The sequence below is a fragment of the Marmota monax genome, unplaced genomic scaffold, assembly GCF_021218885.2.
Source record: "Marmota monax isolate L192 unplaced genomic scaffold, Marmota_monax_Labrador192_F-V1.1 WCK01_AAM20220418_F8-fsc00256, whole genome shotgun sequence".
NCBI lineage: Eukaryota > Metazoa > Chordata > Mammalia > Rodentia > Sciuridae > Marmota > Marmota monax.
The window spans coordinates 1,997,119-2,025,116 of NW_026692286.1; the positions used below are offsets into that span (position 1 = coordinate 1,997,119).

Below are 27,998 nucleotides of genomic sequence, written 5' to 3' on the forward strand. Positions count from 1 at the left end.
CTCCCCCCGCCCACTTGTGCCCTTTCTCCTCCCCATTGCTCCTTTAGCACGTGTCCCTCAGCTCGCGGGATTTCGAGCCTTTCTCGCGAGATTTTCGCCCTTGCCGGTCCGACTGTGTTGGCAACTGACAGTGCAGTAAGCGTTGGTTTTGTTGCTGATTTTTCCATAAATTTAGGCTGGTCCGGGAGGCCTTAACTTGGTCCCAGGGGCTGAGACGCGGGGTGCAGGCGCCAGCAGGGTGCCTGAGGAGGGAGCGGGGCCAGGCGCTGGGGTCCGGCCGGCTCAGGCCGCGTGCGTGCAGCGTGTTCGCCGCCGGCGGGGTTCCAGTCCGGGCTTGGAGTTGGGGTCCAGGTGGGTGATCACAGGCGCCGTGATGCCTCCTGGGGACTTTGGTAGCGCGGGTCGGAGGTGGGGGCGCTCTGTGAGTGCTGCGGCCCTGTGGAGTTGGGCAGAGCCCTGGTGTCCGCTGACCGTGCAGACCTCGGCGTGGGTCCGCCCTGATTGGCGCCTCCCAGGCTAGGCCTGAGGTCCGCGGCAGCTCGGTTGCGGAGCATGTCCTGCAGGTGGGAGACTCCAGAGATGCGTAGGTCTTAAGTCTAGAAAGTTGCTTCTGAAGTTGCTAAGAAGAGTTGGTTTTCTTTCTGTCCTGCTTTGTAGGAAGCTCCGTTGCCTATTCAGAGAGGCAGAAGGAAAAGTAAAGAGGGGGTTAGGCGAATGATTTACAGCCTCCATTTATTTTTTAAATTAAGGTGTACAGAACCATGGAGTATATGACAGAATCCACCGACCGCAGCCCTGGACACATGTGAGTTGTGACACTTTATCCCTTTTCAATTTTAAGATCTTACAGGGAGTTCATGAAACGTACTGTCATAACAGGGGAAAACTTTTGGTGGTAGTGGTGAGAGAGTTTTTTAAAATCATAAATGGGAAAAATGAAAGTCTTATTTCTGCAGAAAATCGAATTCATGTTTAGTTCTAATATTTGTTCCAGTAAATACATGCTTAAGGTTAAAATAAGGGTTGGGGATATAGCTCAGTTGGAAGAGTGCATGCCTCACATGTACAAAACCTTGGATTCAATCCTCCGCACCACACAAAATTAAAAAAAAAAGGTTAAAATATTCCCTATGCATCTTGTAGATGACACTGTCCAATATGTAGCCACTGACCATGTGTGTCTATTTAAATTTAATTTGAATAAAGTTGAATACTCGGTTGCTCTATCATACTAGCTACATTTCAGATGGTCAGTAGCCAGCATTGGAAGAGTATCAAATTTTCTTTTGGAGAATATTGATCTGTATCAATGATTCTGAAACTTTCTGCTCCCAATATACTTAGAATTATGATAATCCCATCACGTATAATGGATTACTACATTGATAAACTTCGTATCCTATTTTAAAAACAAGTTTTCCTCTGGGTAGGTGTGTGTGTGTGTGTGTGTGTTTTGTGAATTGCTTTTGGAGTATATTGCTCTCTAATGGCACTACCTATTGGCATATCCATTGTCCCTCAAAACTTTAAGATACACATTCTTTCTTTCTTTTTTTTTTTTTTTTGCGTGTGTGTGTGTGTGTGATACCTCCCAAAAAGCTATGAGGTCCTTTGTAGGTCCTACTATTACATTTGCAATTGTGCAATTTATTGTGTTTTTATTGGTAAAAATTAATATGCATGTTTGTGTCTGTATAGAAAATGTTTGGAAGGATATATATAAATGGTAAATTATGGGTGGTCTTGGTTGGGTATGGTAAAGAGAACTTTAACTTTTTTTTGCATTTTTAATATTTATTTGATATTGAGATTAGTGCAAATTTGTATTTTCTATCAATGTGTCTCTATTCACTTTAATGAGGCATAGTAACATTTATTTTTAGTAGAAAAAGTTTATTCATATCTTTCCTGGCTATTTAAATGTGAATTTAAATCAAAAGAATTTAGTTCCTGGTGACTGCACTAGTCACTGCAGGTGACTCACTTGCCATGTGTGGCTTATGGCTATCTTATTGAACTGAACAGAAATAGAATATTTCTATCTTTATATGAAGTTTTGTTGGACAGTGTTCACTCTCTAGACCCTTAGGACATCTGCTGTATTTTAAGAATTATAGCCATCCTTGATTTTTTTTTTACCCCTTTGGTTCAATGGCAGTAGGCCATTTATCTAATGTATCTTTTCTTTTTTATTTATTTATTTTAATTATGTATAGCAGGATGCATTTTGATTCATAGTATACAATTGCAGCATAACTTTACATTTCTATGGTTGTACTATCTACCATATCTTTGAAGATTGCTGTTTCTATGTAATGTTTTCATAAAAGGGCATTAATATGGCCTGATTTCAAATCTTTTGTTTGGTAGCTTTTTTATAATTAGTATGTTTAAAAATAAATTTGAAAAATTTATCATTTATTTTTTTAAGCTTGTGCTGTGAGTGTGGTGTCCCGATTAGTCCAAATCCTGCCAATATTTGTGTGGCCTGTTTGCGAAGTAAAGTAGACATCAGTCAAGGTATTCCGAAACAGGTCTCAATTTCTTTCTGCAAACAATGTCAAAGGTACAGTGCATTACTATTTTGCCTTACTTAAAAGTTGGAATTTATATAGAGACCCATTGAGATATGCTGAGATTATATCAAAATACACAGAATAAAGCATACACAATTTAATTTTTACTTTAGAATTTGTGTTTTATGGTGTAATTTTTAGTTTGCTCTACTAATCTGGTAAGATGTAAAGGTATTTGAATCTGTTCTTTTTCTGTTCAAGAATTTAATAGATTTGATGCATGTAGTTGATAGATAAGAGTTGGTGTCTATAAGGGTGAGAACAGATTAAGATATGTTACCTTTATGTCCTTGAGGTTGTTTCTTTAGGAGCTATGTATGATTAAAAAAAAGCACTTCATGTTTTTAACTAATGTAGCAATGTGTTTTAATTAAAATGACTATAGTTGTTGGAAAAGATAAGTAAATCATCTGAAATGGTCTAAAATAAAAACTGAATTTGAAGGCAGAAGGCTTCTGAAAGTTTATGTTTCATTCCCTCTTTATTTCCTTTATTGGCTTAAATGGCTTATATGCAGTAGGCCATTGAGAAACACAAAACTGGCCAGTGATTTCTCAAAGGGATTGGGAAAGAGTCTAGTACTCTACTTCTTTTGTGTGTATGAAGAGGAGGTTCAAGGACTTCTGAGAAAATTCAAAAATTCTTCTCAGAAAAGTAGTTCTGTATACATAGCTTTATAGACACATGAAATTGTGTGTGCTATTTTAGGGATTTAACAGTGTGCAAACCTGGCAAGTGTGATAATTTATTACAAATATTTGCTATTCTTAAAAGCATGGTGGAGTTTTAAAAGTAGTAGACAAAGGTATAAGGAGGCCTAATTTGTCTTGGATTTCTTACAAATAGTTTCTTGAAATTCTTGGTAACTCATCATCTCTGTTTTCTCACCAGAATGAAGGAATTTTATTAGGTGATTTGGGAAACCCTTTTTATCTCCAAACGTGTGCTTATAAGCAAAGGGGAATCTATAATGTTTTTAATAGAACCTTGGAAAGTGAAAATCTAAATTTTCAACTCTTGAAGTAATAAGACCGTATTAATAGGCTATTTCAGATTGGCTTTCTCAGTCAGAATTTTGCTTTTTTAATACTAGAGATGTTTGGGTTAATGCTTCAGAGAAACCTTGGGTGTTATTAATCCTGGTTAATAATTATCATTACATCTGAATACTCAGATGAAAATTTTCATTTTTCCTTGAGATATTGAATTTCAGTGTTTTATCTTCTTAGATATTTTCAGCCACCGGGAACTTGGGTACAGTGTGCTTTAGAATCCAGGGAACTTCTTGCTTTGTGTTTGAAAAAAATCAAAACTCCTTTGAGTAAGGTAGGTCAACCAACTAAAATCAGTATTTATAGATACCACTTGATTAGAACTCAGAAAATCCAGGTACAGTGGGTTTTTCAAAAGTAACTGCTAAATGCCTCTATTGTTACCAGTATTACCCCACTATAAATGCTCTCATTTAAAAGTTTTTTATTCTTATATACTCACACAAACACACACACACACTTTTTTTAAATGGAAAATGAAATTATCTTTTTGTTTTGAAAGAATCAATTATTATTTATTTAGAATCTCTTCTGTGTAATATTAATTTTTCTGAAAATCTTTATAAAACTGTCACTATACATCCATAATTAAGTAGATTGCAGTATTAGGACTGTGCTATTTGGTTACTCTTTATTTCATTTGTTGGTCTGGAAAGAAAATTGCCTATTTTCAAGTCAATGCATAAATGTCTCCAAAAAAATACAATTTGTTTCTAGAGTCCTAACTATTTCTTGACATACACTTTCAATTTTCTTTGTTAAAATTTTAGACTCACTTCTACCATGTATGTTTTTAATTGAAATGAAATCTTTCGGTTTGAAGGCTTTTCTGATTCCTTTAAGCTCTGATATAATTTCATGTGCTAGTTCTTTGAAATTCATCCCTTTATTTCCTCGCCACCCTGTAATTTTTGTTGTCAAATGTTGGCCTTCTTGGCTTAAAACTTTGTTTTTTCCTTCATATTTACTTTTCCCCCTATGTTCTTGACAGTTTCCTTTACTTTATCTTCCATTATTTCTTTCTGTTATTTCTCCCAGCAGTATTATTTTTAAGTTCTGGAATCTTTCATGTTCTTGATGCATTTTGTCTTTGAATTTTTTCTAGGGAGTTTGAACAGGTTGAGTATTCCATATCTGAAATGCTTGGAACAAGAATTGTTTCAGATTTCTGAGTTTAAGATTTTTTTAATATTTGCATGAGTTTACTGTGTTATCTTAGGAAAGAGACCTAAGTTTAAACACAAAATTCATTTATGTTTCATATACACCTTGTACACATAGCCTGGAGATAATTTGATATAATATTTTAAGTAATCTTGTGTTTTATGGTGTGGAATTTTCCATTTGTGGCATAATGCCAGTGCTATGAATGTTTTGGATTTTGAAGCACTTTGGATTTTAAATTTTCAAACTGTGGAATGCTCAACCTGTGGTAGGATATTTTTAGATGGACCCAATATCTTTATGTTTATTTATTTATTTTTATGTGGTTCTGAGGATCGAACCCAGGGCCTCACACATATGAGGCAAGCACTTTACCACTGAGCTACAACCTCAGCCCTGTGGTATGATATTTTTAAAACTTAACATCTGTTCCCTGATTTTTCTATTTTTTGTGTTTCTTAGTTTTTCAGTTTTATACTTCATCTTTTGCCAAGTGTCTCATGAGTCTTAATAATTTGTTAATTCCTTCAGTGGATATTTAATAAGTAACAGGTATGTACCAAACTGCTTTTGGTATTGGGGACATGGTAGTGATTAAGAGAGAGAATCCCTGTTTTAGCTTCTGTTTTAGTTTAGGGGAGGGAGTGGTATGTAGAATAAGCAATGATTAAAATAAGTATGTTATATAGCATATTAAAAAGTATGAATTTTGTGCAAAAAAAAAAAAAACTAGGAAGGAAATAATTATTAATGGAAGAGTTGCAATTTAAAATAGGGAGTCTGGGGAGACCTCACTGAGAAGGTGACCTTTGAATAAACATTAAAGATGGTAAGAGAGGGAGCTGTGTAGAAATCTGATGGAAAGGCATTATGGATAAAACAAAACAAGAAATATAGAGACCAGAGGTGAGATCACATCTGTGTGGTTAGAGTGGAGTGGTGAGAGGAAAAGTAGTTGAGATGAAGTCAAATAAATTAGGGAATGGCAGAGTATATCTGGCCTTATAGGCCTTTGTGAGGATTGGTTTTTACATCAAATGTAATAGATGTAAAGGGTAGAATAGTGATATGGTTCAGTTTGTTAGTTCTCTAGCTGTTGGTTTAGAATAAAAGTGGGCTGTGCAGTAAAGGTAGAAGCATTGGCCTTAGGAAGTGATTGTAATAATACTGAGAAATGATGGTTTGGGATCAGAAATGGAGATGGTGGGAAGTGGACAGATTCTGGGTCTGATTTGAAGCTGGGCAGTGCATCTACTGATGTAGCTGGATGGGTGTGTAAGAGGTAGAAGAGTTAAAGATAACTTCCACTGTTTTCAATTTGAGCAGCCTGCAGGAGGGAGTTGCCATTAGTGAGGTAAGAAAGGCTTTAAGGGGAATAGGTCAGAGTGGGGGAGATAGGAGCTCATCTGTAACTGATACTTTGATGTCCATTAGACATTTAAGTAGCAATATTGAGTGGGCAGCTAGATAAATAAGCAGGATAGTAGTCTACACTAGAGATAAAGAATTTGAGGTATAGGTACTATTTAAAGCCATAAATTGGATACGATTATCTAGGAAGTTTAGATTGAGAAGGGAAGAAACTGGAGTACTGAATTCTGGAGTCCTTTAATGATAAAATATTAGGAAGATAAGGAGTAACCAGCAGAGGGGACTCAAAGGAACTGCTAGAGAGGCAGGAAAATTAGATGAGTGTGATATTCTAGAAGGCAAGGGGGAGTGTTTTAAGAAAAGGGAGTTGTTGGCTATGTGTTTTGCAGTGGTGAGTTTTATAGAATGTGGAGGTTATTAGTTAACTCTGGAAACAATTTCTGTTTAGTGGTGATGTTAAAGATGTGCTTTAAGTGGAAGTGAAAGAAAGGGAGAAGGAATTGGAGGCAGTAGATATAGATAGTTCTTTTGAGATTTGCTGCAGAAAGACTCAAAGAAATGGAGCAGTGATTGGAGAGGGGAATTGAGGAAGAGGAAGGAATTAGGGAAAATAAAAGATGTAAGATGTGAAACAGTATAATTGTAAGCTCTGGAAATGATAATATACAAAGGGAGATTTTTGTTGAGCTGCAAGGAAACAATAATTGGCTGGAGGTGCCCTTTAAGAGTAGAAAGAGAGAAAATATAACAGATAGTGGAAGAATACATTTGTTTGTTCTTTCATTATCTAGTACTTACTCTTATGGGTACAGTTTTGGAAGCCTGGAACATCTAATGGGACATTCTAGGTGTTGATGTTGTTAGTAACATAGGCAGTTCATCTGTGGTAACAGGAAAGATGTTGGTAAGTGGGAGCTTCTGGAAATTTTCTTCTAAAAAAGCAGAAGCATGGGCCGTAGCTATGAGGGAAGAGCTATTAGATGTTTGAAGAGAGGAGAAGATTTAAAATAGTCCTAGGAAAGTAGAAGAGGGAATGTATTAGAACAATGTTGTATGGGTGCTGGGCATTATTGACAGTTACTGTTGATGATGCATAGAGCAGGCAAAGCATTTTTCATAAACTAAATTATGATTTAGCCTAGTCATTATAGTGAAGTTAAATAGGTACCAAGGGAATTGAGAATGTATGCATGGGAATAATTTTGATGAATGGTTTGGAAATAGGATGGAAATGAGTAGATGAAGACTATGAGAGGTAGTGAAAGAGTGATAGGATGAATGGATTTTCTGGTGTTGGATTGAAAGATTTTTGGTGCCTAGGAATAGAGGTAATGAGCTAGAGAGAAGTGGTAGTCAGTGACTAGGATGTTTGGAATTAAGATCTTAGAGAAGTTGTAGTTATTGGTGATAAAGGGAAATAATACTAGAGATAGGAAGGAAAAAAAGATCCTGGGGGAATAGAACTTAAAGAATGGAGGAGTTAGGGTGTATGGACATAGAAATTGCTAAATATTAATATTGTTGGAAAGACTAACAGTGATCCAGGAGAAATTTCTCAAATCCTTGAGAAATGAGAGCAAGCAGTATAACGATTAACAGATAACTATACCAAAAAGAGTGTTAAGTGGTAGAGTCTGATGGCTTTCGATTTAGTCTGTATTGAAGGAGAATGCAGGGAGAATGGTCTGGCATTAGCAACGAAGAGCAAAGAATATATCTGTCTTGCTTCTGGTCTAATGATAGGAAGAAAATGGAAAAAAAAAAAATCAGTCAATATTTTCACTAGCTATAGGGAGCAATGTAATTAGGGGATTTAGAAGTTGAAAGGAATGTTCAGGAAAATGGTTGAGGTTTTGTTATTGGGTTCTACAGAGTACAGTGAAAGGGTTACAGGATCTGAGAGGAAATGTTAGATGAGGACAGAATAGGATGTATGTGGAACCATATGAAAATCAGAGTATGGGAAATGAGGGGTGACTGAGGTGTCTGGGACTGTGGTACAGAAGGATGAAAAGGCCCAGTAAGATTGATGAGTTGTGGTTGTTTAAGGACAGTTAGTGTGGTGATGCTGGGTTGCGGAATGCTGAGGTGGCTAACAAGGACCCTATCTCCATTCCATAGAGGGAGACTGTAGGAATAGGAATCTGCTTATTATTTAGTACCTGGCAGCTTGTTGACTACTAGGTTTGCTTTAGAGGAGCCAGTTATATGAGGAAGGTTTTACTCTGTAGTGCTGCATCTACACTTGCTAGATTTGTTCTCATCAGACAGTACTTGATAAAATTATAAGTCTGCTTTCTCATACCTTCCAGATCTATTATATACAGCACAGATTTTTCCATAAATCAATATGTATCATAACATTCATTAAACAAATCCACTTGGATATCTTAGATATGCCATGAATTTAAATGTCTGAAGCTAAGTGCAACGTTTTTTCCAATTAAATCTGTTATTTGTGTCAGAAAAGTTGTGCTACCTCGTTGCCCGAGTTGGATACTTGATAATCATTCTAAAGCTTGTTCTCTTCCTCTTTGCCAAATTCACTTACTAAATTCTGTGGATTTTATCCCTTGAGTAGCTCTTGCATTTTCTTCTTATTTCCAATTCTTCTCCGTTAAAGTTATCTACAACTCTTGCTCAAATTATTGCAACATCCTACATTCTTGTTCTCCCACTCACCTTATTCCCAAACCCCACCTCTAGTTATATTCAGTTACTCAAATATAGTGAATTGTTTTTGGCCCCTGAAAGTACTACAGATTTGGCAGTGAGTTAGATTGGGAAGTGAGTTACAGTGGTGGATTCAGTATTTAATGCATGAAACTTCTTTTAATGAATGTCGTTTAAAAAAAAAAAAAAAAAGCTACAGACTTTATGAGAGAATAATTGAAGTGGAAACTTTTATTCATGGATTTTCTCCTAAGTAATGTGGCCACCAATTCTTTGCTTTCTTTTAAAAAATGTAATTTCCATTAGATCAGTACACTTACGAGAAAATGATTTTTCCTATGCAGATAACTTTCTTTCTTGGATTGTATCAATTGCACTAATACAGCCATTAGTTTGTCCTTTTATTTACTGCTATTGTTACCATACCACGATGATGAAACTTTTTTTATAGTGACGCTAATCACAGATTCTTTAAAACTTTTTATGAAGTCTGTTTATTAATGAGTTATTATTTCTTTTTTTTCCTTCAGGTAGGAACTTATGTTTCTTTTTGTATATGTTTTGTTGAAGGTACGCCTTGTAGATGCAGGCTTTGTTTGGACTGAGCCCCATTCTAAAAGACTTAAAGTTAAATTGACTATTCAAAAAGAGGTAAGTTATACATTATTTTTTAAACATGGTTAAAGTGCAGGAAATGACAATGAGGGTGTAGCAAGTTATTTTATATCTTAAACAGCATAAAAGGAAAAGTGTATTTTTAGTTTTAGTCCTTTGTTTTACTTTGATCATCTGTACAAATGATTGGTCACTAATAAGAGCAGCTGTTGCTCATTATTAGTGGTTTAAATAATTTGTCAGAAGAACTAAAGTAAAAACGTGGGCTAAGGTAATGATTCTCAAACTTGGCTGATCATCGTAATGACTCACAGTAACTAAATCACAATCTCTGGATGTGAGGACCTGGAATCTCTATATATCGTTCTTTCCTCTTATTTATTTTTCTTTTCTTTGGTGCTGGGATTGAACCCAGGGTTTTGTGCATGCTATCACTGAGCTATACCCTCAGCCCTGTCTATAGCTAAAAAGCTCAGGTGAGTTTTGATTTGTTATGCTGGGAAACTATTAATTAAAGAATAATTTCCTTTTATGAATTTCCCTTGTCTTATTTTTCCTTCTAAGTGTGAATTCTCTGTTTCCATTCAAAGAAAGTACACACTTACGTACACACGTGCATGTACACACATGTATACACATTCTTTAGAGAATGTCCTTACAGTCATTTCAACTAAAGGTAGATTTAAAATGTTGATCTAATAAATCTTAAGAATTAAAACCTGCATATCTATCTTGAAGTAACTTTTTGTCTTTAAACTTGACATGTGGATATCCCCAAAACATCCATAAAAAATATTTTAAATTAATTATTAAAACATTTTGTGAAAAAGATATTTATCTTGAAACAGTACTGTAAGAATGAGGGAATGTAACTGTTTTTTTTTTCCAGGTGATGAATGGTGCTATACTTCAGCAAGTGTTTGTGGTGGATTATGTTGTTCAGTCCCAAATGTGTGGAGATTGCCACAGAGTAGAAGCCAAGGATTTCTGGAAGGCGGTGATTCAAGTCAGGCAAAAGGTAATGAGAAACAGATGAGTAAATTCTACATTGTGTTTAATCTTTGTCAATTATGAACAGCTAGTAAAAAAACCTCTTTTCCCTTCTTTCCAAGTTCTTTAAGCACCAGGAATTCTAGATCCCTGGAGCATTCACCTTTAGAAATAGATTATTCTTTTTACCTTTTAGGTAATCTTTAAAGGTTGTTTTTATTTGAAAAGTCAATGTGCTATACCTATAGATGGTATATGTGTACCATATTTATAAGTGGCTTATTTTGGTGTTCAGTTTATTGATTAAATAATGCTTTTATATGTAGACTTCACACAAAAAAACATTCTACTATCTGGAACAGTTGATTCTGAAATATGGAATGCATCAGAATACACTTCGTATCAAAGAGATTCATGGTGAGTTAAAATTTAAAAGAACTCTAATTTATATTAACCTACTTATCTTTACTGATAACATCTGGATTAGTACTATCCAAAAAACCTTTGTTAGGAAGAAAACAATCTTAGTTTTCTATCTGTACTCTCTAATATAGAAGTTACTAGCTACATGAGTATTTGAAAGATGGCTGGTGCAACTGAGGAGCTGAGTTTGAAATTTTCTTCTATTTTAAATTAAAATTACATTAAATTTATGTTTTGGGGGGATGTAGAAAATCAATTTTATTCCACATTTTTTTAATCAGAGCATTTTAATTGTAGTATTTGGGTTCATTTTGACAAAATCGTACATACAGGAAATATGATTTCAATCCCCATTCCCCTTATTTCCTCCTCTTCTCCCTCCCCCTTTTCTCCTTTCTTTACTGATCTTCCTTTTCATTTGTTTGTTTGTTTGTTTGTTTATTTATTTATTTATTTTTGGTACTGGGGATTAAACTTCGGGGGTGCTTTCCCACTGACCCACATCCCAAACCCTTGTTTATTTATTTTTGATTGTTACTTTCTACATATACATAAAGATGAAATTCCTTTGAGTACATTTTTATATGTATGTAACATGGTTTTGTTAAATTCATTTCCATTTCCTTTCTCCTTCTGTCTCTCCTTCTCTCCCCCACCCCCTTTTTCTCCTACTGATTTTCCCTAAATCCTTATATCGGATTCCCTCCCCTCCGCCTTCTTTCCCTTATTTTGTTCTAGCTTCCACATATAAGAGAAAACATTCAACTCTTAATTTTCTGAGTCTGGCTTATTAAATTTACATTTTAATATAAGTTTATATTTAATTTACATGTGGCTAGTGGCTACTGTGTTGGATATCACATATCTAGAAGCATGATTGTTTTTCCTTGATGTTCTCCTTCTGTCCCAGTTCAAGACATTTATTAAGCATTTGAATTGTGATAGATGCCATTCAGGTTTCTTAGGACATAAAGATGAATGAATATTTATTTCTGCCCTCAGTAGGCTGCTTAACTTGGCCACTAGAAGAGTAAACCAGTAATATACATTAATGTAGTATAGAGGGTGATAGAAAATTATATTATTAAAATGTAAATTTAATAAGCCAGACTCATAGTCTAAATTTGTGAAATGTGGCTTAGTGAATACTTATTGTGGATAAGGTACCTTATTGGCTAGTCATCAGACAAAAATAATAACTTTTTCTATGTAACTTTTTTCTGGTAATTCTTTGGGGGATAGAGAGACTCAAATAGTCTGATGAAGGATGCAAAACCCTGTTATAGTTTATTGCCATGGTAGACATATCCTCACACAGAATTTTTAGTGGCAAAAGAATTGTATACATTTTCTAATTACTTTCTTTTTTGCAGGGGTGGGGGGTACTGGGGATTGAACTCATGGATACTTGGCCTCTGAGCCACATCCCCAGCCCTATTTTGTATTTTTATTTAGAGACAGGGTCTCATTGAGTTGCTTACTTGCTTAATACCTTGCTTTTGCTGAGCCTGGCTTTGAACTCACAATCCTCATTTTTCAGCCTACAAAGCTGCTGGAACTACAGACATGTGCCACTATGCCTGGCTATTTTATTCATTTTTAAATTGTGTTATTTATCTTCTTATTGAATTCTAAGTTCTTTAATATATTCTACATATAGGTGAAAGTTCCTTAACAGGTATATAATTTGTAAATACTTCCTGTGGGTTATCTTTTCACATTCTTTAGAGTAAACTTTAAAGCACAGAAGTTTTTAGTTTTGACATAGTCCAGTTTATTATTTTGTTACTTGATATTTTGATGTTATATATCTAAGAAAAATTTTGTTCAACCAATATCATGAAGATTGATTCCCATATTTTCCCCCAAATTTCATAGTTTTAGGTTATATTTATGTCTGATCAATTTTTTCGTTATTATTTATTCTAATTTGTTATATATCATGGCAGAATGCAGCTCATTTCATATTACACATAGAGCACAGTTTTTCAAGTCACTGGTTGTGTGTGAAGTATTTTCACATCATTCCTGTTTTCATACATGTACTGAGGGTAATGATTTCTAACTCATTCTACCATCATTCCTACCCCCTTGCTCTTCCCTTCTCCTCCCTCTTTTCCCTTTCTAAAGTTCCTCCATTCCTCCCGTGTCCCCTCCACCCCCTGTTATTACTTTCAAAACAAAAAGTGCCATAGGTTTAATAACCCTTCTTTTATAATCTAGAGAATATTTTTTCTGTTTATTCTTGGTTTGATTTAAATAATCTTTGGCTTGTTTCTTTATTTATAGTGTTATTTATAAAATAGCACTCATAAAAATTCCAGCATGGAAGTATATATAAAGGACCTCCACTTCATCTTTATCTACCTGTCATCCCTATATATAGCATTACTCCTTAAAATAAGATATGCTTTGTTTATAAATTGTGATAGCAATGGTTTTCCCTCAAGTGAGATCATTCTGTAATGTTCTATGACTTGCTGTCCTATTTAAGATATTTGGAAACTTCCCACAACTTTGCCTATAGTTCTGTTTCATTACTATGTGGTATTCCTTAATCAGTGTGTATTTTAATTTAATTATTTCTTCATTGATGGACTTACAAGTTAGTCCGTTATTTGCTGCTACAAGCAGACTGTAATATCCTTATATGTTTATCTTTGTACATATGTAGTGGGTTTCTTTGGGATTGACTTAAAGAATTAGAATTATTGGACAATATGCAAATGTTAAATTTTATATACACTAATAGATTGTCTTCCAAATTAATACCTTTTTTTTTGGTACCAGGTACTTTTTTTTTGAACCCAGAGGCACTTACACTGAGCCATATCCCCAGCCCTTTTTATTTTGAGACAGGGTCTCACTAAGCTGCCTAGGGCCTTGCTAAGTTGTTGAGGCTGGTTTTGAACTTGTGATCCTCCTGCCTCCTAAGTTGCTGGGATTAGTTGTGTGCTGCACCCGGCTCATTTTCTTAATGGTGTCCTTTGAATTGTGGAAGTTTTGAATCTTGATGAAGTCCAGTTTATCAAGTTTTTTTCTGTTATACTTTTGGTGTTGTGCTTAAGAACTGTTTGTCTAATTAAGTTCACAGAAATGTTCTCCTATGTTTTCTTTCATTAATTTTAGCTCTTATGTTTAGGCCTTTCCTCTTTTGAGTTCATTTTTGTGCAGGATGTGAAATAAGTGTGTAAATTTGTCTTTTCATGTAGATGTCTTTGTCCCAATTAAAAGACTATCCTTTCCTTTGTCAGAGATCTATTAACTAAATAGATCTCTGGTTTGTTTCTGGGATATTATTTGCTCCATTGATTTATATATCTGTCCTTATGCCAATACCACACTGTCTTGATTACTTAGTGTGAGTCCTATGAATTTGTTCATTTTCTTCAATCTTGTTTTAGCAATTATGGATAATTTTATTTTCCTATTTTGTTATTTACAAGAATGTCTCTTAATATTTCTTATTGGGTTTGCTTTTAGCTTTCCCTTTGCTGATAGTTTTTAATGTTATTGCATTATTAACAGATTAATGTGATTTTAGCTGTCTGGGATTTATTGAAGCTTTTTTAAAAAAATGTACTTTCTTTTTTGCATCTCAAGTCTCAGGATTCTGGTTATCTTCTTGGTAGCTTTTGTTATATAAATATTTGTTAAATTTGTTACATAAAATAGTTCTCTCTTTTTTTTTTTTTTTTTTTTGTTCTAGGGATTGAAAACAAGGTCTTACAAAAGTTAGGAAAGCACTGTACCACTGAGTTATATCCCCAACATTTTTTCTTTTCTTTTTGGTTACTGGGGTTGAACTCAGAGATGCTTTACCACTGAGCTACATTCCCAGCCATTTTTATTTAATGTTTTGAGACAGAGTCTTGCTAAGTTGCTTTAGGGCTTTGGTAAATTGCTGAGGCTGTCCTCAAACTTTGCAACCCTCCTGCCTCTGCCCTGCAAATCACTGGGATTTCCCAGTGTATGCCACTATACTCAGCTTTTTCTTATTTTTTAATTTTTGGATAGGGTCTCATTAAGTTGCTCAGGCTGGCTTCAGACTTGCTGTCCTCCTGCCTTAGCTTCCCAAGTATCTGGGATTAATTGCATGCACTATCACACTGAGCTACTCTTTGTCCCTGCCCCCACAACCATCCTTTTTTCCCCCTAGAATTAAAATTATCCATCTTGTTTTCATTTGTCTCTCCTTTTGCCAAATCAATTTTAAGTGACATTCCTAATATTTTAAATATTTTCTAATAATTTGATTTTGTGTATTATGGATTTGTGATAATAGTCACATTAACAGGAAAATCTTTTTTGCAGAAATATTTTCATAAAGCTTTTTTTTTTTTAAAGATGGTCTGGATTTCTATTATTCCTCAAAACAACATGCTCAGAAGATGGTAGAATTTCTTCAGTGTACAGTTCCCTGTAGGTATGTTGTGAATCTAAATGTGACGTAAGTTCAAGGACCTGGAAATGGGTATAGGTTAAATCTATTCGTTAAGAGATACATTTGCTAATGTGTATGTAAGAATTTCCTTTGGAGAGTTAGACCTAACTCTGTAGGGCTGAACCATTGATCAACTGTATTTAAATGAAAAGAGAAAGGAAAGATGGGTTAAGAGGGCTTTTAGTAAAGATTCATAGAGGAGGTAGTAATTACTCTCCAAAGATGGGGAAAATTTTCATAGTTGGAATTTATATCAAAAGGTGAGTTTACGATGAACAAAGACATGGTGATGGGCATTAGCATGGATTTTAACAGATGCTATATAGAGTAGATGATCTGAGCCATTGACATGGTTTGGAAGTTTTAAGTAGAGAAGGTTGAAAGTCATCAGTATATAGTCATAGGTTTTGAAATACAAGTAGATGAAATTAGGCTTTACCATAGCAGGCATCAGGAAGCTATTTAAGAACTTATACAGTGATAATTGATTCAATGAAATTTGATACTCCTGAGTCTATGTAAGTAAAGACCTTTGCCTATTAACTTTTTTTCTTAATAGATACAAAGCGTCACAAAGACTGATCTCTCAGGATATTCATAGTAACACATATAATTACAAAAGCACTTTTTCTGTGGAAATTGTTCCAATATGCAAGGTACATTTTTTCATTTAATTGATATCTTTAAGAGTACAAGTAATTAATTGGTTGATATGTGATTCATAGTTCCTGGTTTCCTTCAGAGGTGGTCAAAAATTTAGACTTTCTTAAATGACTTCTGACACATTCAGCCTTGTTAAAAAAGATAAGGGTAATCATGCTTTTAATTATGAATTGACATGTCTTTCATTTTGGTGTATTAAGATGAAAGATCTGGTTGTGATTTTATAAGTTCCTATTCCTGAATATTTGTGACCCTAGAGAATATATGGACAGCTCTATGAAACTTTGAATTAAAATAAATGATATTTTTAAACAAACAAGTGAGCCATTTTGTGGGACCTGTGCAAACAATTGGTAAGATAAATATTATTGTGGAAATGAGGTCACAGGATTATTTTTATTTGAAAAGATGATCTGAATAAAACATTTGGATTGTAGATTGTTATTTCATTTAGTTATAAGAAAATAAAACCTTCAAGAATATCAATGAATTAAAATTCAACAGTTATTGATCATCTTAGACTATATACTAAGGATAATGTAGCTAGAGGTTTCTACCATGTACGAACTTACATATCAGTATTAAATCATGTGTAATGGTTAACTGCTGTGATTTTTTTGTAACCGTTCTACATAAAGTTATTATTTAGATACTGTGGTATTTTTCATTTTATTCATGTCTCATAATAAATGAAGTAAGCCCTATCATATTTGAAAATGAGGAAACAAGTGTGGTGAGCTTAGATGACTTTCCCAAAATTTTATAACCACAAAATGATAAAACCAGGATTTATACCCAGGTCTGTGACTTTAAAACTTTTACCAGGAATGAAATGATATCCTAATATAGCATTGGCAGACTTTCTGTAAAGACCATTTAGTAAATATTTTCCATTTTTAGGATATATAATCTCTTGTAACTAGTCAGTTTTGCTGTTGTTGCATGTCAGTATCCATGAATAACATGAAAGTGAATGGTCAGGGATATGTCCTAGCAAGGCTTTCCAAAAAACAAGCATGGGCCAAATTTATCCCGAGTGCCATTTTTTACTAACCCCTGGTTTAAAACTGAACCCAAAGCCAGGAAAATAGGAATTTAGTTAGGAAAACATAGTTACACCTGGGTATTAACTGCTTTGAGTGACTCATACAAGTATCTAGGGGAATGTGCAGTGTGAAGTACTGCTGTATTTTGTATCTATAGGGAATTGGTTCTGAATAAAACATTTGGGCCCCTGTAGTTCCTTATATAAAATGGTATAGTATTTGAATATAATCTCTTCATATCCTCCTTTATACTTTAAAACCACTTCTGGATTACTTCTACCTAATATAATGTAAACACTGTGTGAACATTTGTCGTAGTGTATTGTTTAGGAAATGATGACAAGAAAAAAAGTACATACACGTTCATTACAAGTGCAGTTTTTTAAAAAATATTTTTGGTTCTGCATTGTGTTGAATCTTCAGATGTGGAACATGTGATATGGAGGGCTAACTGTATCATTTCATTTCTTTTTTGGAAAACCAAGGTTTGAGAGGAACTTGTATGCGCATAGTGTTCCTTCAGTGGAGGAATCTATGGATGTGAATAGATCCTTTATACACACACACTCACTTTTTTGGTACCAGGGATTGGACTCAGGGGCACTCAACCTCTGGGCCACATCCTAGCCCTTTTTTGTGTATTATTTAGAGACAGGGTCTCACTGAGTTGCTTAATGCCTCACTAAGTTGCTGAAGCTGGGTTTGAACTCATAGTCGTCCAGATCTTCCTGTCTCAGCCTCCTGAGCCACTGGGATAATAGGCATGTGCCCTTGTTAAATGTTAATGTTGTTTAAAAACATAATTATATTACTAGTTACTATAATATATCCCAGTATACATCTGGTTCGGAAGATAGAGCAATTAAATCTTTGATTAACATATTGGTACATGTAACCATTTAAGACAAACATTGTTCCTTAGAAATTTTTATGGATATTAAAAGAATTCACAAGTCGATTTAGAAAATTGTTCTGCTCCTGATGTTACACTTTACTTAGGAAGTACACTATAACTAACATTTAAAGTGGTAAGCAAACTGCAATAAAATTGAAGTAATCTTAACAGTTTGGAAGTTAGGTCCTAAAAGACTTTTTTTTTTTTTTTTTTTTTTTTTAAAGCATTTTAATTAAGGCAAACATGCCTGTCTTAAGATATAGCTTATCTTTAATTTAAGGTAAGGTTTGATTCTTTTATTTAGATCCCTTGTGGGTACAAGAGTGAAAACTAACATTTTGGTTGGGCAAGTACAGTTGGATTGAGTTTACATTAATGTGTTTTTGGTGACTTATTTAGAACTTATATCATTTAAAATGTTATTCTGTTGCCTAGGATAATGTTGTCTGTCTGTCTCCAAAACTGGCACAAAGTCTGGGAAATATGAACCAGATCTGTGTATGTATTCGAGTAACTAGTGCCATCCATCTTATAGATCCAAACACCCTACAAGGTAAGTATAGAAACTAAATTTGCCTTGACAGTTTTGTCCTGCATGGTGGGCAATAATAATTTATATTATTAATTTTGTTCTCAATAATTTTATGTTGAAGAGCCAGTTAAAATTTGTACTGTTTAATATTTATGAAACACTGGAATTATAAACTATTTTACTAGTTACCCTTGTATTTTTTATTTAAGGAAACGATTCCAAGAGTTTTAATAGATTTCCTATTGCATGTCATGAATTTTTACTAAAATTGACTTATTTGCCTCATTTAGTTTTTGTGACTATTACTACTACTACTAATAAATAATAATAAAAAAATAATAAATTTATTGCTATATTTCAGTATATGACAAGTATTTTAAATTTTGGAACATGTGACCTTTTGTGACCTGTTGGAACATTTAGTTTGCATGTGGAGTTTTAATAATTTACTAACATTATCATAGATCATTTATTTACTTTCTCTTTGTAAAAAAAAAAAAAAACACGTATTTTTTAAAAAGGCCTCATGGTAGGTGTCTCAGTATTTGACTATATCTCGTACTTAATTTTTTTTCATAAGTTTCCTGTAATAAAACTTGAGTATATTTTGATATGTACTTAAAGTCATTCATATCCTTATCAATTACAGTTCATCAGTTAAAGATCTGTAGTACTAGAGTAGACATTGTTTATCTGTCATTAGAACTAGGCCTTAGTTCCCATAAACTAAGCAACTAAAATGTTGATGTGTTTCTAAAATAAAATGCCAGCACATGAAACAAGTATGCACCTGGTTGAATCTGATTTTATTTAAAAGCCACTTAGCCCTTTAGCATTCTGATTTAAAAACTACTTAAGCTGTGTTTGACACCTGTTAGTTCTTTACAAGTTTGAGAGTGAGTTGGCATTGTCGTTCCTGTTTATCAGTTAGTATATACTATCTCCTCCCTAGTTAACAAATTTAATGACTCTTTGAAATACATCAGTTCTTTGTCTTTTCGTTTTCTGTGTTTATTTTTAGTTGCAGATATTGACGGGAGCACTTTCTGGAGTCATCCTTTCAATAGTTTATGCCATCCCAAACAGCTGGAGGAGTTTATTGTGATGGAATGCAGCATTGTTCGAGATGTAAAACGCAATGCAGGTGCTGGAATGATATCAAAAAAGGTAAGCTATATCCTACCCCTCCTCCTTTTTTTTTTTCCATCTTAACTTTTGTTTCAGTCCTTCTTTCTTTTATCTTTTTTAACTTATTTATAATTCCAAAATGTGGAGTCCAAATAAAAGTAGCACCACATTAGGTTAAAGTGCATTTTTATAATTTTTCTCTTTTGTGTTGAAAAAAAGTTTTAAAATATTTATTCCATTTTTATAAGAAAGCATTTTCTTTGTTTTTGTAGAGGAGGATCAAATGACTAACCTTTTTGACTTTTCAAAATCATTACTGAATACCAATAGTTAAATAGTTTCTATCTTGAAAATATAGGAATATTTTCTTACACAATCAGTGTATCATGATCATACCTATAATTGTTTAGTCTATGTGCAGATTTCATTATATTCCCCAAAGTATCTTTTATGGTTTACTTAAACTAGTATCCAATTTGGGACCACAAATTATGTGAATATTATAATAAAATAGTCTTCTTTCCCCCAACCCCCATTTTTTGTTGTTGTTTCTTGTGGTCATAATACTGACTTGTTTATACAATACAACATTTATTTTGTAGAGTACTCTGTCCTTCTCAGTCTTTCTTTTTTCTCATGGTGTCATTTAACTTGCTCTTAATCTCTTGTATTTCCTCTAACCTGAAAACTGAGTATAAACAATTGGCCGAGGGGCTGGGGTTGTGGCTCAGTGGTAGTGTGCTTGCCTTGGACGCGTGGGGTGCTGGGTTCAATCCTTAGCACCACATAAATAAATAAAATAATAAAATAAAGGCATTATGTCCATCTACAACTAAAAAAAAAAAAAAATTTAAAAAAAGAAAAGAATTGGCTGAGTTTAGGTTAAATATTTTTGCCAGACTCTTTGAAAGGTGATGCTGTATACTTTTTATGGTATTATATTGAGACAAGTCATGTCTGTTTTATTGGCTAAAATGGTGATAGCAGATCCCTTCATTATAGTAGGATGTTTTTCCCCCTTGTAACCAGCAAGTATTCTGTTGAATGGTACTGTCACAATATGTACATATCAAGTTCTTATTATTATCTGTGTGTGAGTGTGTGTGTGTTTAGTATTTAGCATTTTTGCCAAAATTAATTATTTTATTTAGTATACAGTGGTGACCTTTCTATTATTTCTTCTACATTTATTAGCCAACATTCTTTATTTCTTTATTTATTTTTAGAGAGAGAGAGAGAGAATTTTTTTTTTTAATATTTATTTTTAGTTTTCGGCGGACACAACATCTTTGTTTGTATGTGGCGCTGAGGATTGAACCCGGGCTGCACGCATGCCAGGCGAGCGCCCTACCGTTTGAGCCGCATCTCCAGCCCCAACATTCTTTATTAAGGAAGAGCTCTCCATTATCTCAAGGCTATATGGTTTCCTGAAATGTTTTTCTTCTGCACTAATTCTTAATTCTTTCTCTTGACATTTTCAGAATAAGGAGATAGTCTAGTTCTCTTTCAGTGGTGAAAATATGTTTAACTTATTTCTTTATTTGAAAGTGTCTCTTTCTCTGGGCTGAGGATGTGGCTCAAGCGGTAGCACGCTCACTTGAAAGTGTCTCTTTCTCTATGATTATCATGATCTTATGAAGTTATATGTATTTACTATATTTTTTCTTTTAAAATATTTAGATTGCCCTAAATTTAGGCAGTGAGAGCTCCTTCAGAATGGTTCCTATGTTTTTTTGAGATGGCTTTCTTAGTCTGAATGCATTGATTTCTGTGAAAGCACAAAACAGCATCCAGGTGTTCTAAAATCACATTGTATGATACTTAACCCATATCTGAAATAAGTTTTTCAGGGATAAAAGTCAGATTTCTTTTAGTGTGTATATAGTATTTAGATACCTCTAATCTGGATTCTTTTTTTGCAGGGGTGGGGAGGGGGTACCAGGGATTGAACTCAAGGGCACTCGACGATCGAGCCACATCCCTAGCCCTGTTTTATATTTTATTTAGAGACAGGGTCTCACTGAATTGCTTAGTGCCTTGCTTTTGCTGAGGCTGGCTTTGAATTTGCTATCCTCCTGCCTCAGCCTCCCTGCCTCAGCCTCCCGAGCTGCTAGGGTGGCATACATGCGCTACCACACCCGGCTTCCAATCTGGTTTCCAAGGATGCTCACTTCCTTTGAGTTAATACTGCTTTTTGAGACAAAAATAATTTCTGATTATTTGGGGAAAAAAATCACTGAAAATAGAAGACAGAATACTTTCTATGTATTTATTTAAAAAATAATATAGTTAAGAGCTAACTTTTCATCTATAATATAGAAAAACCAGATAGTAGAGCTAACTTTTCATCTATAATATAGAAAAACCAGATAGTATGTTTTCTTGATTTTGAAAAAATGCATTTAAGTAGAACAGTTCTTAAGTCTGTTATAATTAGGACCAATATAAGAACTAGAAAGTGAATCCTGTTAAATAGAACTTAGTCTTTCTGGTAATTCCCTTTTTTTGTCCGTTGTTTCCATACCTGAGACCTGTATTTTATTTCAGTTTCTTCCTTCTACAGCATCCTCTTTTCATCTCTTTAAGTTTCTTTAATTTTACTATTGACTTTTAGTTTTTTTTGTTGTTGTTGTTGTTAATAATCCACTTTACTTGGTTTATCTGTGTTAGTAAATGGTTGGCATGGACTATGTTTAATTCAGTCTTGAAGTTTAAAATGTCAGTTAAAAGTGCTTGTAAAATCTTACATTGGAAAGTGAAAGTGAGTTAAAGTTTTCTACTTTAAACTTTCAAATTTAAGCAGGATATTGTTTCTGCAACAAATAGTTTTTTAAAAATTATACTGTGAACTAGTGTAATATCCCAAAATTAATTTGAAGGTCTGGATTCTGTAGGGATACACTACTGGGATTTCATTCAAGATTGTTTTGTTTGAACACTGTTTTTCTTTTTGAAGCTTTGTGTTAAAGAAGTGTTTGCTTAGAATATTTTCTTGCTTTAAGATTTTCCTACCTTTATTTTATTTTCCCAGTCTGTATGCCCAATCTCCCTGTGAGAAACATTTCTTTCAAAAAGTCTTTATGTATTTTTCAGAGGAGATTGTTAATGTTTTATAAGAGCCTTAAACTTGTAACAAATCAATTATTTGTTCTTATGATTGCCTTCTGAGTCTTTTTTGATACTCATTATTCAGTAATTTATTAATTATTGACAGTGTTTCAGAGATCTGGAAAAAAATCTTTAAAATGAAAACTAGAAAACTAAAAATCAATTTGGCATTTAATTTTTCTATGAGATACTTCTTGAGTTATGTTCAGATTATTGAAAAATACATTTTCTTTCCTGTTAAGCATACCCTTGGTGAAGTCTGGGTACAGAAAACATCTGAAATGAATACAGATAAGCAGTATTTTTGTCGTACTCATTTGGGACACCTTCTAAATCCTGGAGACCTGGTTTTGGGGTTTGTATTATTTTATAATATTTTAAACTGCCAATTAGCATTAGAGATTTTCTTTGGGAGCCAATAGAGCTACCTAAAACACTAAAGTTGCTCATTCCAAAAAAGATTTTTTAAGAGTTTTTTTGGAGTCTTAATAACTTATTTTTTTATATTTATCTAAATTAAACTGTGGAATTGGACAGAAGCTTGTTGTTGTTGTGTTTTGGCCATCATCTAAAAGAGTCATTTGTTCTAAGATTTTGGTAATTGACTCCTGAATGTATATAGTTCAATCCATATTTGCAGCTTTTTTGGGGAGTGGGTAGTTTTTTATTGTGCACATGCTCTCCTCAATATTTTACTTTTAAGAAATGGTAGCCAAATCTGCAAAGTGTTTATAAAGACATGGAACAATCCTTTCTTAATCAAAGCTAATCAGTGTGCTTTAAAGATTGCTTTTACTCTGAGGATTTCATTTCCTTTCACTGGAGAATGGGGGTATTTTTATTTTTTTTTTATTCATTTCTACCGAATCCTAAAGTTAGATGGATATATATCTGTGTTTTGTCTTTAACAAAAAGCATATAGTAAGGTACACAATAATGGATAATATGTGAAAGTCAGGTATTTCTTTTCTGGAATGTGAAGAAATGTGTTCACTGTATAGTAAATCGCAAAGCTTTAAAGTGAAAAACATTAAATGTTTGACTTCAGAGAAAGTTTTAAGTGATATCCCTAAAATAAAAAATTTTACATACAAAGGGAAATAGCAAGTTTTTCCTTGTTTGGATTTCAGGTTTGATTTGGCCAACTGTAACTTAAATGATGAGCATGTCAACAAAATGAACTCAGAGAGAGTTCCAGATGTGGTAAGGCTTTAGATATTTTTTTTCTTTTTTTTTCCTGCGTTAAAGAGGACTCTTGTAATTCTTATGAAAGAGCTGCATGAGTTCACACTTTTGAAAATAACAAATCAACTTAGAGATTTCTTTTAAAGTATAGTTAAGGCATAATAGCAGAAATATTCATTTTAAATCATTTTTTTTAAGTGGGATAAATTCAAGATTTGATTTTTTTGTTGTTAACTATTTAAAATTTTATTCTCTGTCAAAATACTTAGTACTTATCTATAGAGCAAAAATAAGTTTGTAGCTAGAAATGATGATTTTTAGAATTTACTCATGTTTTCTCTTACCCAAGTTTAGCATATTTCATGTATATTGTCCAGGTAAGAAGACATTTAGAGTTAGAGTTCAGGTTTGATTTGGCCAACTGTAAAATGTAATTGCAGTTGAAAATAATCATATTATCAGGTCTCGGATAAAAACTATTGTGAAAGTCTGTTAAGTTCAAACATGATAAAGAATAATGAACAATAGTTAATGAAATTGGTATGAAAGACCCTATCTCCTAGTTGCTTACCTTTTGAAAAGCAATGTCCAAAATAAAGTCATAGTAAAAGAAAGATACCCTCCTTCCTACATCTACCACCATCACCCAGTTATATTTTAAGTAACTAATGAAATTAGTAAATAGAAGGACGATTTGGATGTAACACAGTAGATATTTCTAACAAGGTCATAAGAGGAAATCATGAAGGTATTATAAGGTTTGTGTTTTATAAAATTATTTTCACCTATTAACTCCACAGCATTAATGTTTTCTAAGATATCCTGTTGTGTAAGTGGGAATGAAAGAAAGAAAAAGTGCCTATGATATTTCAAGACGATTCATATGAATCGTAGCTGAAAATTGAAGTTCAAGTTAAAAAAAAACTATAGATTTTTGGTGATAAAAATTTTATATTCAGTCTCTAGAAAATTTCACTTAGTAATTTTAAGTTATACAAATAGTACGCAGATGTATTCTCACATAAATACATGGAGAAAAGTTATAAAAGCCCCCCTGATAATGCCTCTTGGTCCCTACCTTTCTCTTAACTGTCTAGTTTGAAGGCTTCCTTGGCATTCCTATAAATTTTCATATTTTAACTTTATTGGATTTTTGTTGTCCGACTGTAGTTCTTATGGTTTATAACTTTGCAGATATTTCTGTTATAGGTATTAATCAAGAAAAGCTATGACCGTACCAAACGTCAGCGTCGTAGAAACTGGAAACTGAAAGAACTTGCAAGAGATAGAGAAAACATGGATACAGATGATGAAAGGTCCCACTTTTCTTTTATCCTTAAATGTTGTCTTAGAGAAAATCCTTAGAATAAATTGATTTTATATTGTAAAGAAATAGGCATCACACAGTTAGTTGATCCTTGCACTCAGTATTAAGATTTCTATTGGATTTCTATCAAGGTATTGATGGAATAAATTTAAGAGAATGTAACACAGATTAGTAATTATTTCCTGAGTTATTACCTTGTAATTACAGTGTTGATGTAAATAATTCAGTTCAAAAGTCAAAATATAATAAATAACAAGGATATCACAAATAGCAGATGAGTACTTACGATTTGAGATAAAAAGAAAACAGCTTTTTGAGATCAAATGTTATTTCCAAAACAACCAGAAGCAAGATAATGTATTCTAAAAAAGATTTTTGTATGACTCAAAGTGGTCTTAATGATAGTGAAATGAAGAGTTTATATAAAACTTATGAAATGTGAATTAGGAAACAGCAGTATTTCTGAAATATAATCTCACAGTTATAATATGCGTAAATATACAACTGTCAATTAGATTCTGTAAGTATGGTTTCACTGCTTCATCTGTAAAGTGAAAGTGTATTTCAACTTGGCCATAAAACTTTTTGGGGGAGGGATATCTTCTCATTGTCTTATATTTAACCTCACCTTTATATTCAGCTGTTTTTTTTTTTTTTTAATCATGTAATTTTGAAAGAAATGTTTTCAGCCTATTAGTATTGAATTGACATCCATATTTGACTTTTGTTTTTTTAAAGATGGTAATATGTAGAGCACATTACCTTGCAGTGCTGAAAATGAAGAGAACTTCATACTCTTCTTGGTGAAAGTGAAATATTTAAATTTTTTTTATCCTATAGGCAATACCAAGATTTCCTTGAAGATCTTGAAGAAGATGAGGCAATTAGAAAAAATGTCAACATCTATAGAGGTTGGTGTTTTAGGAGTGTTGAAGTCATATATTTTACCAGGGAGAGTATTTTGGGATCTTAAACTTTGATCCTTATACGTTACTTTTATTGTGAATTTTTTAAACTGCTGTCATCAAACTTTTACGAAGAAATTACTTATAGAATAGTTAAACTTACTACATTGTTTGCTATACTATATTTAATATCATTTTTTTTTTCCTAGCATGATAGCTTCTTTACTGGTAGAAATTTATTTATACATTTATTCCGTCCATTCATTCAGTGAATATTTGAATGCCAGCCCTAGGTAAAATACAAGAACTTCTAATACCATATAGTTAGATAATAAAATTAATGGTAGGGGCAGAAATTTATCTAATTTCATATTTGTATTTATTTGAAATCCTTTTTATTTTTTTCTTAGATTCAACTATACCTGTGGAGAGTGACACAGATGATGAAGGAGCACCTCGAATTAGTTTGGCTGAGATGCTTGAAGATCTTCATATTTCCCAAGATGCCACTGGTGAAGAAGGTGCATCAATGATGACATAATGAGATTATATTATAGACTGTACATCTGTGGGCTCAGGAAGTTGGAACAAAATGACCTTTTCTATGTATTGCTTCTGTGCTTCCATATGGAGAAATTTAGTTTTAGATCTGAATAAATATAACTATTTTGATTGTTTACTCTAAGCACTAAAAAGGATTGATAATTTTGAAGTTCTAGATAATAAAAGATTCAGAAGGATATAATTGTTGTTGATACTTGGGCCAATTTATGTGTGCAGTTTTATCACTTTGCTTTTTTAAAATATAAGCTACTATACTATTTTTATATATTATAGTGCTAGATTTAAAAGCTCAAATGTTGTGATTCCTTAGATGTTAACTAAATATTCAAGTATAAAACAGCTTTCACATTCTTTTTATGTTGATGGTTTTATGAGCATATGGAAGGTCATTTAAAAAAATTTATATATGTATATATATATTTAGTTGTAGATGGACACAATATCTTTATTTTGTTTATTTATTTTTATGTGGTGCTGAGGATTGAACCCAGTGCCTCACATGTGTAAGGTAAGCGCTCTACCACTGAGCCACAACCCAGTCCTGGAAGGTCATTTTTAACATGAACTTTTTAAGCACTTTGATTCACTTCAGATCATTTTTATGTCCTTAGTGAAGGAAAATTGGGATTCAGTTTGTCACTGGACACTCAAAAGGGAAGTTAATCTTTTTTTTAATTTCTTCATAAAATTAACATTTTCAAAAGCTTTTTTTGTATGGCGCTGGGGATCAAACCTGGAACTTGGCACTTGTTTGCTAAGCAGGCTACTCAGCCACTGAGTTATATTCGCAGTCTTGCAGAAGTTTTTAAACATCAACTTTTACTGTAATATAAAGAAATACAAAGAAAATGTTTACATCTTTGTAGCACATATGGAGTGGTTATTTAAAGAGCAATTTGTTCTTTTTTTTTTTTTTTGCTTGGGCCAATAGCTTAGGGTAGTAGTCTGTTTATGTCATAAAAAGTCTTTCTATTACTTCAAAGAGTTTGCTTTTAAAATTTTGGTTTACAGATTGAGAAAAAAGAAATTCTCTCTGTAAATTTCTATCATTGAACACATCACTATCAAAAAGAATATTAGATTTCAGCATGTAGATGGTAAAATAATACAAATGAAGTACGTGCTTTAAAAACTGTGTATCAGATTTGAATGTAGAATGCATTACACATGCTGAAGAAAGAGACTTGGCTTGAATTTTAGTATTACAATTCTATTTCTGTAGCAGCAGATCTTACTGTACCAAACTAAGTGCTACTTCATTAATTATATGCTTTCTGTTAAATAAAGAGATTGAGCAAGTGCTGAATGGAATCTTTCCTTTTTTAAGATCGAATTCC

The 27,998-nt window shown here is 33.3% G+C and overlaps 1 protein-coding gene across 4 annotated transcripts; it reads left to right on the forward strand.

The window, feature by feature from the left end:
• Window positions 1-51: 51 nt before the first annotated feature.
• On the forward strand, window positions 52-27,967 carry Nmd3 (NMD3 ribosome export adaptor). Of its 4 annotated transcripts, none has more exons than XR_006850954.2 (16): window positions 52-135; window positions 750-805; window positions 2,432-2,566; window positions 3,806-3,902; window positions 9,407-9,487; window positions 10,341-10,469; window positions 10,768-10,858; window positions 15,212-15,290; window positions 15,868-15,964; window positions 18,348-18,465; window positions 19,466-19,611; window positions 22,923-23,035; window positions 23,811-23,883; window positions 25,075-25,181; window positions 26,044-26,103; window positions 26,508-26,576. XR_006850954.2 is itself a non-coding variant. In XM_046440493.2 (16 exons), the coding sequence occupies exons 2-16, from the start codon at window positions 762-764 to the stop codon at window positions 26,636-26,638; spliced, it is 1,512 nt and encodes a 503-aa protein (XP_046296449.1). In that variant the 5' UTR covers window positions 53-135; window positions 750-761; the 3' UTR covers window positions 26,639-27,967. The 4 variants fall into 4 exon arrangements, 3 of the variants coding, with proteins under 3 accessions (XP_046296449.1, XP_058434322.1, XP_046296450.1); XM_046440493.2 differs by having other exon boundaries at window positions 53-135; window positions 26,033-26,103; window positions 26,508-27,967; XM_058578339.1 differs by having other exon boundaries at window positions 101-135; window positions 658-805; window positions 26,033-26,103; window positions 26,508-27,967.
• Window positions 27,968-27,998: the final 31 nt, after the last annotated feature.